Raw genomic sequence first — 17,163 nt, 5'->3', positions numbered from 1 at the left:
TTTGCCAGGAACTGCTATCAGAAACCAGAATCAACTGGCCCTTCCAGCAGCTGGCCGTGGTAACAAACAGCCCCGCAACAACAATGCTAAGTCTTATGGTCGTGCTCATGCCAACCACGTTGATCTCAACGAAGCTCAAGACCAGCCTGCTACTGTGATGGGTACACTCCTCGTAAATTCAGTACCAGCATCCGTTTTATTTGATACAGGAGCATCCCATTCATTCATATCAGCAGAATTTGCATTCCTGCATGGAATTAAATACGAAGAGATGAACACTCCGCTAGTGGTACACACCCCTGCGGGCCAATGTCAAACCTCTATGGTTAGTCACGACGTTCCTGTTTGAAATTGAAGGACTGGAATTTCTTGTCTCTCCCATCGTACTGAAGTCCTGTAGCATTGATCTCATTCTGGGAATGAATTGGTTAAAAGCGCATACTGCTTCAATCGTTTGCACCACTAAGACCGTCCATCTGCTACACCCTTCAGATGAGATAGTTACTTACCAAGCCCATCTGGTGCAAAATGCCGAGGCAAGGCTCTATGCATTGAATGCATTGAACGCTGCACCACTCGAGGGCATTGAAAACATTCCCGTCGTGCGTGAATTCCTCGACGTCTTTCCTGAAGAACTTCCAGGGATTCCCCCTGCTAGAGCTGTCGAATTCATCATCGACTTGAAACCAGGCACCACTCCTATAGCCAAGCGACCCTACAAAATGCCGCCGCATGAACTCCTTGAGCTTAAGGAGGAAATCGACAAATCTCTTCGCAAAGGATTCATTCGCCCAAGTTGCTCTCCTTGGGGAGCACCTTCTCTCTTTGTCAAGAAGAAGGATGGGACTAACCGATTGGTTCAAGACTACCGTCCTATAAACCAAGCTACCATTCAGAATAAATACCCTCTTCCTCGGATCAATGATCTGTATGATCAACTGGCGGGTTCGTCAGTGTTCTCTAAGCTCGACTTGAGGTTGGGTTACCACCAGATCCGTGTTCGCGAAGAGGATATCCCAAAGACCGCCTTCGTGACTCGCTATGGTTCATACGAGTACACCGTCATGTCTTTCGGTTTAACCAATGCTCCAGCCACCTTCTCTCGTCTGATGAACTATATATTCATGGATTACCTCGACAAGTTCGTTGTGGTTTATCTGGATGATATCCTGGTATTTTCCAAGAACGAAGAAGAACATGCTGAACATCTTCGACTTGTGCTGGAAAAGCTACGAGAGCATCAACTATATGCCAAGTTCTCCAAATGTGAATTCTGGCTACCGGAAGTAACCTATCTTGGGCATGTCATCTCTAAGGATGGTATTGCCGTCAACCCCGAGCGAGTTCAGGCTATTCTTGATTGGACTCCTCCCAAGAACGTTAAGCAAGTCAGAAGTTTTCTCGGTCTCGCCAGCTATTGCCGTCGATTCGTCGAGAACTTCTCCAAGATCGCCAGGCCTCTGACTAACCTGTTGCATAAGGGCGTCAAGTTCCAATGGACAGACAAATGTCAGGAAAGTTTCCAGGCACTCAAAGACAAGTTGACTTCTGCCCCAGTTCTAGCTCCACCTGATACTAAGAAGGACTTCGTCATTTACTGCGACGCTTCCCGTCAAGGATTAGGCTGTGTCCTAATGCAAGACCGCAAAGTGATTGCTTATGCCTCTCGGCAATTGCGCCCTCACGAAGAGAACTACCCAGTTCACGACCTCGAACTTGCTGCTGTCATTCATGCGCTGAAGCAGTGGCGACATTACCTTCTTGGTAATCGTTGCGAGATCTTCACTGACCACCAAAGTCTGAAGTATCTGTTTACTCAGCCAGACCTGAACCTCCGTCAGCAGAGATGGATGGAGCTTGTTGCAGACTTTGACTTGGGTATTTCCTATACGCCAGGCAAGGCTAATGTAATGGTTGATGCCTTGAGCCGCAAGTCTTACTGCAACCACCTCCAGGTTCACAAAGTTCAGCCCTCGCTTGTTGAAGAATTCAGGAAGCTGAACCTCCATATTGTTCCTCCGGGTGCACTCGCTCCCCCTCCTAAGGAGTTTGGCAAGGTGAACCTCCACGTTGTTACCCAGGGTTCCCTCAATACCCTAGTTGCTAAACCAGATCTCGTGGACAGCATCAAAAGGCTACAGAAGTATGACTCTGAAGCCCACAAGATTAAGCGCTACCTCGCAGAAGGAAAGCCCTCATTCTTCACCATTGCTGAAGATGGCACCTTATACTTCAAGGGCCGCCTAGTGGTGCCATGTGCAGAGAAAAACCTGGATATGACACAGGAAGTTATGAAAGAAGCTCATGATACGCCTCTATGTATCCATCCTGGTAGTACAAAGATGTACCAAGACATCCGTCAGAGATTCTGGTGGTCTAATATGAAACAAGACATTGCTCGTTATGTTGCTGAGTGTGACGTTTGCCGTCGTATCAAAGCAGAACATCAAAGGCCTGCTGGAACTCTGCAACCTATCTCTATTCCTGAATGGAAATGGGACCATGTTGAGATGGACTTCGTCACTGGATTTCCCAAATCACAGAAAGGTAATGATGCTATTCTTGTCGTCATTGACCGGCTTTCCAAAGTTGCACATTTCCTGGCGGTCAAAGAAACGATCACTGCTAGTCAGTTGGCAACGCTCTATATGTCCAGGATTGTTTCACTCCACGGTATTCCATTGGTTATCAGCTCAGACCGTGGCAGCTTATTCACTTCAAGATTCTGGGCAAGTTTCCAAGAAGCTATGGGAACTCATCTGTCATTCAGTACTGCATTTCATCCTCAGTCGCAAGGGCAAGTTGAACGCGTCAACCAAGTTCTCGAAGACATGCTTCGAGCTTGTGTTATTTCCTTCGGCAAGAAATGGGAGGAATCTCTCCCGTATGCTGAGTTCTCTTATAATAATAGCTATCAAGCTAGTCTGAAGATGGCCCCCTTCGAAGTGTTATATGGACGAAAGTGCCGAACCCCTCTGAACTGGTCAGAAACTGGGGAACGTCCACTCTTTGGTCCGGATATTATCCAACATGCCGAAGAACAAGTCCGCATTATTCGTGAGAATCTCAAGACTGCTCAGTCACGTCAGAAGAGTCAGTATGACCGTCATCATAAAGACATGGTCTATCAACCTGGCGAAAAGGCTTATCTTCGAGTCACACCTATGAAGGGTGCTCACCGCTTCGGGATCAAGGGCAAACTAGCTCCTCGCTATATTGGCCCATTCACTATTCTCGAAAGGCGTGGAAAAGTGGCATACCAACTGGAGCTTCCGCTGAACCTTTCTCAGGTTCACGATGTGTTCCATGTGTCACAGCTCCGCCGTTGCTTCAAGGACCCAATCCGAGCAGTGGATCATGAAGTGCTCGAATTGCAGCAGGACCTCTCCTATAAGGAGCATCCGGTCCGCATTCTCGACCAAGCTGAACGCCGCACACGTCAGAAGGCGATCAAGTTTCTCAAAGTCCAGTGGTCGCACCATTCTGAAGATGAAGCCACTTGGGAACGAGAGGATCGTCTGCGCGAAGAATACCCCGCACTGTTTCCTTCTACCTCCTAAATCTCGAGACGAGATTTCTTGTAGAGGAGGATTTGTGACGCCCGGATAATTAAGCTACAGTAATCCCACGCTAATGATGCCACATCACCACGGTTACTGTTGTTAACCTCGCGATGATTCGAAACCGTTTCAAAATTTAAATTCAAATTAATGTCAATAATAAAAGTTTTCAAAAATTTAAACAAAAATGTTTGGTGGGTGCCGGATATTGCACTGATAAATATTGTGGAGAAAACATATTTTTAGAAAATGCCTAACTATTTTGAAATGATGTAAAACAGAAAAGAAAATAAATAAAAAGAAAAGAAAATGCAACAGAGAGAACAAACAGAAAAAAAGAACAAAAGGAGGAAGCAGCCCCCCCAGCTGGCCAACGGGCCAACCAGGCCGGCCCAGGCCGGCCCCCACTCCTCTCCTTATCCCCTCACCCCCCCCCCCCCGCAACCCTAGCCACCACCGACACCGCCCCCCACCATCCCCACTTCCCCCCCACTCCCCCGATCCCCTACTGGATCGGGATCGTCCTCGACACCCCGGCTCGTCCCCGCCGCCTCGCCGTTCGCCGGCGCCACCCGCCGGACCGCCTCATCCTCTTCTCCTCTCCATCGTCCCCTCGTCACCGGGCCCCACCCGCTCGTCGTCGCCGTGCACCACCACCACCGCCGTCCTCTCTGTCACGGAACCGCCCCCGAGCTCGTCGCCTCGTCCCCGTCGTCCTCCCCGCGCCCACTGCCATTTCCCTGCAACCGTCGGTGAGACGCCGCGCCTCCCCTCTCCCCCTGTCGGACGCCATCCGCCGCGCCCCACCGCGCCGGTGCACGGGCCAAGCCCCGCTCGCTGCTCCTCCCGTTCACGCGCCGTCGCCGTCGTGTCCTTCCCCCGCCATGGTCACGGCCCCGCCCTGCCCCGGGCAGGCTACGGGCGCCCGTCGCCCACGCCCCACCGCGGCGCGCTTTGCCTCGCCGGCGCCGTGCCGTTGGCCGCGCCTGGGCTCGTCCCTGGCCTCGCCCGCACGCCCGCCGCTCGGCTCCGCCCCTACCTCTCACTGCCCTGCCTTGCCAGGCCTCTTCCCCCTCGCCCAGGCTCGCCGTTGCCCGCACCAAGTGCCTCCGTCGAGCTCCCCGAACGCGCCCGCTCCTTGCACCGGTCGCGCCCCGCACCGGGCTCGCCCCGCTCCGGCCATGGCCGGCGCCGTGCCCCGCCGTGGCCGTCAGCGCCCACGCCCGCGTGCCCCTGGGCGTGCGCCCGAACGGGGCGCGCCCGTAACCCGTCGCCCGCACCCCTGTATGGCCTCCGTGCCACTGAACAGAGGGGCCCAGCCCACAGAACGAAAAGAAAAGAAAAGAAAATAATAATAATAAAAAAATGATTAAAAATAATAATAAATATAATAATAATATAATAATAATATAATAATAATAAAAATAATAAATTAATTAATAAATATATAAATAATAAAAATAATAAAAATAAATTTAATTAATTAATTAACTAAATTAATTAAGTTAATTAATTCTGTTTAAATTAATCTAATTAGATAATTAATTTAACTAAACAATAGTTAATTAGGTAACAGCCCCTGACAGGTGGGACCCACCTGTCAGGTTGACCAGGTCAACGGTCAACGTTGACTGCTGACGTCAGCATGACATCATGCTGATGTCATAAATCCAAATTTCGAATTAAATTCCAGAAATTAATAAAATCTTTAGAAAATCATATCTTTTAATCCGTAACTCGGATTAAAATACTTTCTACATGAAAGTTGCTCAGAACGATGAGACGAATCCGGATACGCAGTCCGTTCGTCCACCACACCTCCCTAACCTATCGAACTCGCAACTCTCCCCGTCCGGTCCGTCTGTCCGAAACGCGAAACAGCGGGAATACTTTCCCGGATGTTCCCCCCCTTCGCCGGTACCACCTACTGTCGCGTTAGGACACACCTCGCACTGTTCATTGTCATGTCACGCATCGTCATGCTTATGTTTGCATTGTATTTACTGTTTCTTCCCCCTCTTCTCTCCGGTAGACTACGAGACCGACACTGCTGCTGCCCAGTTTGACTACGGAGTTGACGACCCCTCCTACTTGCCAGAGCAACCAGGCAAGCCCCCCCCCTTGATCACCAGATATCGCCTATTCTTCTCTATACTGCTGCATTAGAGTAGTGTAGCATGTTACAGCTTTCCGATATCCTATCCTGATGCATAGCCTATCCTTGCTACTACTGTTGTTACCTTTACCTGCAATCCTACATGCTTAGTATAGGATGCTAGTTTTCCATCAGTGGCCCTACATTCTTGTCCGTCTGCTGTGCTATACTATCGGGTCGTGATCACCTGGGCGGTGATCACGGGTATATACTTATATACTATATACATGACACATGTGATGACTAAAGTCGGGTCGACTCGTAGGAGTACCCGCAAGTGGATCTTTGTGGCGGAGCGACAGGGCAGGTTGAGACCGCCTAGGTGAGAGGTGGGCCTGGCCCTGGTCGACGTTCGCGGTTACTTAACACGCTTAACGAGATCTTGGTATTTGATCTGAGTCTGGCCATTTGGTCTATACGAACTAACCATCTATGCGGGAGTAGTTATGGGTATCCCGGCGTCGTGGTATCAGCCGAAGCCTTCGTGACGTCAGCGACTGAGTGGCGCGCGCCGTGTTGGGCCGCTTTGACATAACCGCCGTGATCGTGTGGGTTGCTAGGTCTGCTCGCGGCCGCGTTCGCAACGTGCAGGTGTGCATAGGGCGATGGGCCCAGACCCCTGCGCGCTTAGGATTAGACCGGCGTGCTGACCTCTCTGTTGTGCTTAGGTGGGGCTGCGACGCGTTGATCTTACGAGGTCGGGCATGACCCAGAAAAGTGTGTCCGGCCAAATGGGATCGAGCGTGTTGGGTTATGTGGTGCACCCCTGCAGGGAAGTTTATCTATTCGAATAGCCGTGTCCCTCGATAAAAGGATGACCCGGAGTTGTACCTTGACCTTATGACAACTAGAACTGGATACTGAATAAAATACACCCTTCCAAGTGCCAGATACAACCCGGTGATCGCTCTCTAACAGGGCGACGAGGAGGGGATCGCCGGGTAGGATTATGCTATGTGATGCTACTTGGAGGACTTCAATCTACTCTCTTCTACATGCTGCAAGATGGAGATGGCCAGAAGCGTAGTCTTCGACAGGACTAGCTATCCCCCTTTTATTCTGGCATTCTGCAGTTCAGTCCACTGATATGCCCCTTTACACATATACCCATGCATATGTAGTGTAGCTCCTTGCTTGTGAGTACTTTGGATGAGTACTCACGGTTGCTTCTCTCCCTCTTTTCCCCCTTTCCTTTCTATCTGGTTGTCGCAACCAGATGCTGGAGCCCAGGAGCCAGACGCCACCGTCGACGACGACTCCTACGACACTGGAGGTGCCTACTACTACGTGCAGGCCGTTGACAACGACCAGGAGTAGTTAGGAGGATCCCAGGTAGGAGGCCTGCGCCTCGTTCGATCTGTATCCCAGTTTGTGCTAGCCTTCTTAAGGCAAACTTGTTTAACTTATGTCTGTACTCAGATATTGTTGCTTCCGCTGACTCGTCTGTGATCGAGCACTTGTATTCGAGCCCTCGAGGCCCCTGGCTTGTATTATGATGCTTGTATGACTTATTTATGTTTTAGAGTTGTGTTGTGATATCTTCCCGTGAGTCCCTGATCTTGGTCGTACACATTTGCGTGCATGATTAGTGTACGGTCAAATCGGGGGTGTCACAAATTTGCTTCTAACTAGCATTTTAACAATTAGCAACTAACTAGAATTTCTTACCATCATAGATCTAACTTATTTTAACAAATAAAAATGCATGCATTTTAGCAAAAGAAAAAACAAGAAAAAGTTAATGAAGAATTCACCTCACGCGCTCCTTCTTGAGGATGGGGATGCCAGTGATGGTGTGATGAGGAGGTGGGCAGCCGGCGCCGTCTGTGGCTGCGGTTGTGATGGTGGTGGAGCCAGTGGCCGAGGCGTTCATCGGTGCAGCGGGCTCCATGGCGATGTCGGGAAGAATATAATAGGAGGGGCAGCACATCGGGGAGAAGGTAGCGAAGCAGAGGTGGTGCCGGAGGTATGACGGAGGAGGGAGACCATGCCAATGTTTATAAGTGCGGTGTAGACGAAGGCTCAGCCCTTTGTGGAGTTTCGGAACACGCTATAGGAAACCCTGTCAGAACGTTAAGAAGTACGAAACATGGAAAGCATTGCAAGACATGGAAAACATCATTGTTCAGCCAAGACTGGGATCATCGCCGTGAGCACCGCCAAGACCAGTACCACCATACAAGAGTGGAGTGACTAGGCTCTCTAAAGCAGGAGTCGGGCCACCAACACCAGATGGAAAAACCGATGATCCACCGGTTCCCTACATGTTTGAAAAGAGATTGTAAGGGTAAATATGATAGTGTTGAATCAACGAGAACTAGTTGGTGAATAGTTAGGCAAATGTACTAACCGGAGTACCACTGCCTAGTGCCACCCATTCTTTGATCATGGGCACGTATGGGGGTTCTCCAGAAGGTGGTCGTGCGGGTGCCATTGATGATGCATCCGTGTGGTTTTGCATAGACGAGAACATAGCCTAGATGTTAGTTAACCAAGCAAACACGGAGATCAGAATAAATGGAAGTGCAAAATTTAGGTTCGTTCTAAGTAGGTAAAAGTTACCGCCGTCATCCGACGGTTCTAATCCTCATTTGCCTTTACTCTTTGCAAGTACTCCCACACCTCGACATGCTTAAGCTCAACAAAGGCCTTGCATGCCTACAAAATTTAGGTTGTTTCTAAGTGGGCAATACAGAAAATAAAGTGAGAAAGTGAGAAAGAAAGAAGATAGGTGGGAAAGCACTTACAACATGCTGGCTGGCTAAGCTAGGCTACGAACGGCTTGTACTGCCGCTCGGGTTAGGGTTGGCAGCTCGGAGCCATGTGTAGGAGACAGAATGAGTGATCAAGCCATCGAAGACAGGTAGCGGCCATGGAACTTCGGCTGGATGGCCACCACTGCCGTGTCGTCGAGCTAAGACAGGACGGGGTCACCAGCATCCGGACCGGGATGAGGCCTCTGAAACGACTCCTTGTAAGACTCCAGGTTCTCCTCGGTATTGCCATAGTACTCGCTCTCAACGTCCTTGCGGTTACTCTGTGCAAGGGCCAGCCTCGACAACTTCATGCCAGAGAGCGGCTTCTTCAACTTCTCCTCTTGAACATCAAACAAAAGTTAGCCATACATAAGAACATGAAGGTAAAAATAAGAAAAAGAATGCATCATGTATATAGATATACCTTCAGTACCTTGTAGCCCTAGTGGTTCTTGTTTCCTTGGTCGTGTGTTCCGTCGGTTCCATGGTTAGCCCGGCTCTTTGTGCTCTTGGCAACAAACTCTGCATCCTCACCGAGCCACCTATCCACCAAACTTGACCATCCCTCATCCTTTCCGTAGCACCAAGTAGGAATAACCTAAATAATGGAAGCATGACATGTCATCACGAAACAATGAAATTGACTGTTTAGATGTCGGAATGAAAAGTCTGTAGTACATATGTGCCGACGGCCTTCCTATGCCTACGGTTGCCGTAAGCATAGACGGCGGTATGCCGACGGCCTTTCTATGCCTACGGCCTCAGCAAGGCCGTCGGCATATATCTATCTATGCCGACAGCCCCAACAAAAGGCCGTCGGCATAGAAAATGTCGTCGGTGTCGACAATTATTCCGGTAGTGTATGCGGCATGATTATTCGTTCCAGTCATAGAACACCACAGACTTTTTGGGGCAAATCTTGTTATCTTTCGCTGCCTTGCGTCCCCTCCTGAATAGAGACGACAGCCGTCACCCATCTACCAGGGGTTTGACTCGTTTGGTTTGTTCTGCTCCATGGAGAAATCAAGCAACCTAGTTCGTCTTCTAGTTATGATCCCACTCGCCAAACCTAACCAACCACAGGTCCGCAATTAAGGCTTCAGTTTCACCCAGGCCAACTCCAACGCTAGACCCAAAACAGACGTTCGATTTGTCCGGATTTCGTCCGTTTGAGGCAGAAAAAAGGACACGTGCGTCCGGTTTTCGACGTCTATCATCTTGTGCATCCAATGGGATGACCGCATCTCAAACTGTCCGCCCGCCCCCACCATGGCTCGCCCGTGCTATCCGGCACACTGGCGCGCCCAGCCGTCCATGCCTGCGCGCTCGCCCCGAGAGCTGCGCCCAGCCGTCCACCAGCACTTGCCCCGAGCGTGGCGCACTACCTAGCAAGCCCATGGGAGCCGGCCGCTAGCTAGCTAGCAAGCACTGACGCGCATGCGGCTGGCTATCTAGCGAGCAGCTGTGCACGCCCGCACGCTCACCCCCATCGCGCTCGCCAGTTGCGCCCTCGCACTCACTAGTTGCACCCGCCAGAGTCGCCCACGCGAGCTCGCCCCGCCTCGCCGCAGCCTTCTCTGCATGCCGCGCCCGCCGCCGCACCCGCAGCGTGCTCCAGGTTGGGCTCGGGTGCTGCGACGCCGGGCGTGCTCCAGGTCTGTTGTCTACTTGCCGGCCGCGGCGGCTAGGGCCTCGACGCCGGCGAGGCGAGGCCGTCCGGAGGGAACGCCGTGCGGGAGGGCCAGGAGACCGCCGTAGGAAGGCCAGGAGACCACCGTAGGCAGGGCAACTGCGCCGCGTGCTCCTGGGAACCCCGCTGCTGCCTAGTGGTGGTGGGTGGGCGTGGTGGGCCAGGTAGAGAAAAGACGGAGAGAGAGTGACTGGTGGGCCAAGCGCGGACACAAACGGACGAAGAGGACGCGAAGACGTCCGTTTTCTGTCCGCTTGGTCCCAAATCCAGAGCAACCTTGTTCTAAAAATGGAGCAGAACGAACACGGGCCGGACCAAAAATCAAGATGGGGTCTACGGTTAGGCCATATTTTTTGTCCGTTTGATGCAAACAGACGCGGCTCACCACGCCATATTTTTTGTCTGTTTGCATCAAACGCGGCCGGACGATTTGAGGTCTAGTGTTAGAGTTGGCCTAACACCGCGTCAAGATAAACATGTCAAAAGGAAAACATAGCTTACAGTACAAATGAGGACTGATGCAGACGAGGGATAAGAGGAAATCATCAAAAGGAAGTCTCATGTCTTAACCAGAATATACTCCTTCAAAAAGTACAACATATATTTCCCGCAAAAAGGAAAGATTACAACATGTACCAAGGAGATCAACTGACATATCGTCAAAAATTCATATGAACAATAAACAACTAGTCACTTTTTTCTAGGTAAACAACAACTGACACAACAATGACCACAACCAATGACAGAACATGAGCATGATTCTACATCATATTAAAGGAGACAACAACAGTGACGCAAGGCACAATCAAACGTGAGTGTGTTCCATTCTCTCCCATAACAGTGTGCGGTCCCTTTGCGGGCGGTCCCTTATATCGCAGCAAGCTTCCACCACAGGATTGAAACACCTGCCATTTGGATAAAGAAGGAAACAATTGCTTGACTTGCAGGAGCCAAAATCCTTAGCTAGAAACGTCATCAGCCAATCTTCCTCTTCTTTAGCTCCTGCGGCATTTTGCTATGGTTTTCTATGGGATTGCTGTTTTTGTTAGATGCTTTTTTTAAGTGACGCCGTCTATTTTCAAACCATTTCTCAACCTGTAAGCAGAAGCCGTAGTCAGGGTTAGCTCAATGCCAAGACAACTTTACATGCAGTTGGAAATTCATGAAAAAGAGGTACAAACCTGATGAAATGTCAGACCTAGTTCTTGTGCCAAGCTTTCTTTAACAACACGGCTAGGGTATTGATGTATTTTGAATTGCTTAGCCTCCGAAAAATAAAATGAAGTGAAGTGCTTGCGGATGAATCAAACTATAGGACTAATGTTATAGGAAAAAGAATGCCACTGTACCTGATTAATTATTGGCCCATAGTGTCTCTTCTGACCTGTTGTACTGCTTCCATTAGGGGTAAGCAGCTCTTCTGTATTTTGCCAATTCACCGAATAATTCAAGCTTTGTTGAGGGCTTTGCGGAGTGAATTCAGTTTCAGGTGTGCATTTCTGAGACAAATCTTCACGGTAACTCGAACCAGGTGGTGCTTTCCCATCAGCCTGCTTTTGGTTTCGACATGAAGAAGAAATATTTTATGTTTATAAGTGAGATCATCACAAAATTGTACATAACACTTTAGGCAGAGGGAGTAGTTAACAAAAAATTTAGAGCAATTGTTTAGTATCAGCTCAAATGCTAAACAAAATACTAAACTGAAGACATAGCAGCCAAGCTACGTATCTGGTACTATATTATCATGATATCCATGTATGTCTAAGAGCTGGTATAATAGCAGGCTTATACCCCGCTTATATGGCAATTTTACCTATGTAGAGGAGAGAAAAATGAAAAAGTATTGGACGTATGATCTCATGCAAGAGCTTGCCACAGCATGTGCTCTTAGGAAAGTACAACAAATATGAAGACAGGTTATTACAAAAGACATGGAAACACCATAGAGCCAGCAGTTAGCTGTACTATTAGGCATGATTTAACTCATATTCCAATCATTTTGAGCATTCCCATGATGGCTTTTTGATTTTCTAAATAAAGTAATGATTCGCCCAGTTGACATCAAGGCAAACAAAGATACGAAAAGCTTTAATGGAGGACAAAAACAATTATCATAAAAGCTGCTAAAATATGCACACAGGCAAGTTGGGGGCTTACAGCATGGTCCACTTCAGGACCAGAGGTCAGCCTCCTGGAGTGTTGATCATTTACTAAACCACGATGCACAGCTCGCGTTCCCCTGGAGCTTTTGTGTACAAAGGAATCCACTTCATTTTCTTCTTCACTGTCTTCTTTGAGTGTGCTCTTCCCAGACCAGTCTTCGCCATCGCTTGAATCAGATGGTGCTTCCCCATAAGCATCCTTTTGATTTCAGCATGAAGAAGAAACATGTCAGGTTCACAAACCCAGTAGAACACATTCTGATTAACAGTTGAGTTAGTAATTTCTACTCAACAGTGGTACTTGAGTTAATGGTCAGCATCACTTCAATTTTGTGTTCTAAACAGAATAACGAAAAATCAAGAAATACAAGACCAGCTACGCATCTATTCCAAAATTATCAAAGTATTCATGCATGTTTTATTACGGTCATCACATTATAATCATGTTAATCACCCCCAAAAATGTTTTTTTCAATCTTCAGTGGAACTATTGGATTTGACTATATTTTATGAATAAAGTAATGCATGCAAGTTGAGCTTACATCATAAAGTTTTTTGTAGTCCAACGGTTTAACCTGCCGTCTCCTTGATGGTAAAATCGCATCCTGGTCGATCTCAAGATCCTTGGTTGTGAGATGTGACATTGATGTGTTAGGTCCAACAGGGGCCCCTTCCAAGTCATTAGTATGATCTCCAGCCTTACGACCAGATGAAACTTCCTCCATATGACAAGACTTCGCAATGTCAGCACAGAAATCATCAGAGTCTGATGTGAAGTCTGACTCATCTTGCTTCTCTTTGATATCTTCATCAGAATCTGGCCCTGCTGGATCATAGTCATCATCCTCCGAGTCATCAGAAGGTAATCCAAGGTCATCAACTTTCTCTCCATCCTTCACATGTTCTAAATTGTCAGAAGAGGTGATGAAATTGGAGTCATCAGAGTACGAACCTTCATCCCCATCCTCTTCTGATGATCCTTCTACATCACAAGCCACATGTTCTTCGGATATATTGGGGTCGAAGTCATTATCTTCTGAATCGTCCGATGGAAGATCAGGTACATCACTTTGCATAGGCCCGTGCGCCATGGCAGCTGCCTCAGGAAAAACTTTCTGCAAAAATAATGTACTATGGTGAAATATAGTTCAAATTAAATTGCCTTGAATCAGTGAAGTATTCTTAACAGTCAAAATGTTACCTGCCAAGAGTCACTAATTGAAAGATCTGATGTCCCTTGGAATTTATTTATTGATTCTATACAGTCTATCTTGCAATCACATGCAGGGCAATGCCATTTTTCCTCTCCCTCGGGGACTACAAAGGCAATGATCACATGAATGAATTAACAACAGAAATAACAGAACCTTGAATAGCATAGGAAATAGGAAAATAAATATTACTATCTTTAGTCAGTAAAGGAGGGTTTAGACAATTCTGGTGGAACCCTCTTTTGCAGGCTCCGTCACAGAGAATGATGTCATTATCCAATGTATCTTCTTTTAAACTACAAGTGGCACAAATAATCTGCAAGATGGAAAGCATGATCACTGATTAAAATATTAAGCATAACAGAACAGAAAACTGGAAAAGAAAAATGTGTTGCATACATCATCCGAAGATATATTTCCTTCAGAATCAAGCAAACATTCCTCGGGCTTCCCCACAGTTAGAAGATGATCAAGATTCTGGAAAGCTTCTCGTATTTTTAATTTGTACCGCATGATATCCTTCTTGGCCCGTTCAAGATCCTTCTCGGGCCTTATTTTTTCCACACTGCATGTTTATGTCTGGGTGAATAACATTTCTAAACTGCAACTAACGCTGCAAGGAACCCAAAATAAGAACGTCCAAGAAACCGTGTTGTTAACCATGAGTGTGACCCCAAAAAAGAAAGCATGCTCATGCGCCAAATAAGAACATTGATTTAGTTGAATACTAAACTGGAACCTGGTGTCATCCAAGTGACTAGTAGCGCGTGGCCGGCTGTGCGCACAGCCCGCCACTGCCTTCGAGCTTTGGGCTCGCAAGGCTAGTGCTATTGTTCTAGTAGTTTTATTTGAACCCTAAATCATTGATTACAACTGGCCCAATTTGAGATTTTAAATGTACATGAATGAGATTTTAAAGACATCAGCAGAGATAAAATGATAAATCCTGTAATACATGAATGTTGACCTCATGACTCGTGACTGTATTTCTAAAACAAAATGCACAGATGGTAAGCCTGTCACTTTTATACTTCTAACCTCGCACTCTCTTGGTTGATTAAACTGCAGATTAAATAGGAAACACCGACAAAAAGGCAGCGTTTTTCTTAACAGCCAAATCAGGAACCTTTTAAAATTTTAACTAAAAAATACCATTTAATTGTACTTCTGCGCCGGTTCCAAATTAATACACTAGCAGTGAGCCGAGTTAGTTCCAGCAGGTCTTCACATTTCAATAAATCGTGTCCATGTGCAAACATATATACAAATGAAAGAAATATAATTGTTTCAAGAAGAAAACTTTGCCAAATACGCTTAGGAGTCTAAGACAATAAGAAGAATGAAATAGTTCAACTAAAAGTAAATATTGTTATCCTTAAAGCCATTTTATTGTGTGATAGATGGGAGTCAGATACGTTTTGATATATGTAGCTGCAGAAGGGTGTCACAGCAACTCGGATGCAAAACAATAAATGCGACTTCCAGTTCGAATTTTTTTCCAACTAAAACACCTTAAAGAATGGAATGCAAGGAGTAACAATGAATGAAAGTTTAGCCACACACACAAAGGTGAGTTCAGGAGAAGTCGCCAGCAAATCAAATCAAATACATGAACAGAGAGGTGGCGAACCTTTGATTTTTCCAGCCTTTACGTGTATATGCTTCAAGAAAAGTCTGATGATAGCTTATCCGGTTGAAAAAGTATTTAATTTGCTTACGAATTTTCGACAACTCAGGTTCCGGACCACTCTCTGTGGGTCTTTTCCTTCTTATTCTTTTAGCAGTTGGTTTCACTAGAGTATCCACTGAGTCGGCAGGTGGCTTCTTCGCGGGTCTAGAACGAAGAATCCTGACCTCGAGGTTCTGGCTAGAGTTCCGAGTCTCAGTAATGTCCTCAGCGGAGGCAGAATTATTTCTTTTGTCCATCGGATGGCACTAGGAAACAATATTATTAGAAGAAAAAATGAAGAAGTCTTCTTGTGGAGCCTGCGCCGAATATGGATCTCAGCACCTGCAGAAAGTAGACATGGTATAATCAACTTATAAAACAGTGATACCTAACTTTGCATCTTCAAACTATCTCGTTTTAAAAGCCAGTATAGTACATTCATTTCCATTACCAATACAATCTGTGCTTCATACTAAGTTATCACAACATGGTAGGAAGCCTTAGAGCGATTCATACACATGTGTTAGAAGTCAGATCTACTGCTGCCAAGACATGTTCTGGATCACAATCAAGTACACCAGCACGCAGCACCATCAGCACAATCTATATATGAAACCATCTCAAAACTGGACCATCAGCACATCTCAACCGAATCTACAAGGTACCTGATCTAGCATGAGCAAAGCATCAAAATCCTAGATACCACGCAATCTATAGACTTGAGAAGGGATCTATAGATGAAGCCATCTCAAAACTGTACATCAGCACAATCTATACCACGTGGGCACACCTGTACATCAGCACAATCTATAGATCAAGCCATCTCAAAACTGGACCAACTAACTGATCTCAATCGAATCTACAAGCTACCTGATCTTTCCTCCCTCTTGTAAACCCAACTTGAGAACGGATCCATGAACCACCGCTGCAGGCTGCAGAGAATCACGAAGAAGAATACAAACCCAAAACGACTGAAAAACGCCGCACAGATCTTGCGACCCACGGAGACTAGGGCTTGGCGAAGCAACCCTACGAGAATTCTACCATGAATGATTGGATTTGGCCGACGCTAGAACGAGACAGGGAGTCCCAAGGGGGTGGCGGACGGAGGAGGAAGGGAGGCGGACGGAGCTGGGCGTGGAGGAAGGGGGGTGAAGTGAACAACTCACCGGGTGGGGTGGAGGAAGGTCCGCCGCCGCGCCGCGATGATCTGTGGCCAAGCAGTGGACGACGGCGCTCTGACGGAGTGAGGTGAGGGAGAGAGAGATGGGCGATGGGGGGAAACTCAAAATATATAAGCCACCAGATGCGCGGTGCTGTCCCGTGGTAGGTAGCGTATGGCTTCTGGGCCAAGATTGGATAAGGTTTTGGGAGGTGGATGCCGGCCCATTTAATCCTGCCAACAAATAGAGTTCTCAAGTTCAGATATAAATATAACAAATAGAATTCTCAAGTAGTATAACGTAGTAAAATAGATTCTTATTTCTCTTATGATAAAAAATATATATTCATTCTCTCTGTTGGAGCAGTTGATTGGTTATTTGACATTTTCGCTAGTCGAGTAATTTATTCTTTTCAATGGAAAACTCTGTACTTCTTGATCTATTAATCAAGCAGAAGAGAACAGCCTAGATCTTTTCCCTATTAAAAATTGATTTATAATCAAATAAATAACCCGATATTTTATTTTTCCATTAAATGGTCAATAAGTAAACCCCTTGTCTCTACAGTTGTTCATGATCGAGACTTAACTAAGTACGGTCGGACACAACCTTGTTGTGAGGAGGCACCCAAATTATTTCTCAACATTTCTAAATATATGCCAAACGGAGTGAGGTGAGGGAGATATTTTCTAAATATATGCCCCCTCTCGAATACAAGGACCCCCCTCCCTCCCCATGGAGAGAGCCTACCACTCCCTAGGCCCCCCCCTTGCTATCTTGCAGCCACACCCGTA

General features: G+C 47.1%; 1 protein-coding gene across 1 annotated transcript; it reads right to left on the bottom strand.

The window, feature by feature from the left end:
- Positions 1-8,629: 8,629 nt before the first annotated feature.
- Positions 8,630-14,200, bottom strand: LOC123073516 (homeobox protein HOX1A-like). The gene is made up of 9 exons (XM_044496613.1): positions 14,186-14,200; positions 13,694-13,853; positions 13,528-13,643; positions 12,869-13,441; positions 12,322-12,525; positions 11,511-11,711; positions 11,343-11,426; positions 9,006-9,069; positions 8,630-8,811 (listed from the first exon to the last, which is right to left on the bottom strand). Exons 1-9 carry the CDS (start codon positions 14,198-14,200, stop codon positions 8,630-8,632), a joined length of 1,599 nt encoding a protein of 532 aa, XP_044352548.1.
- Positions 14,201-17,163: the final 2,963 nt, after the last annotated feature.

The sequence above is a fragment of the Triticum aestivum genome, chromosome 3D (assembly GCF_018294505.1).
Source record: "Triticum aestivum cultivar Chinese Spring chromosome 3D, IWGSC CS RefSeq v2.1, whole genome shotgun sequence".
Taxonomy (NCBI): Eukaryota; Viridiplantae; Streptophyta; class Magnoliopsida; order Poales; family Poaceae; genus Triticum; species Triticum aestivum.
This window is presented reverse-complemented; position numbering and strand designations above follow the sequence as displayed.

Coding starts and splice junctions, on each gene's coding strand:
- LOC123073516 (XM_044496613.1), bottom strand. Junction 13,644..13,693: donor TATTTCCTATGCTATTCAAG/GTTCTGTTATTT, acceptor TTGCCTTTGTAG/TCCCCGAGGGAGAGGAAAAA. Junction 12,526..12,868: donor ACTACAAAAAACTTTATGAT/GTAAGCTCAACT, acceptor TGAAATCAAAAG/GATGCTTATGGGGAAGCACC.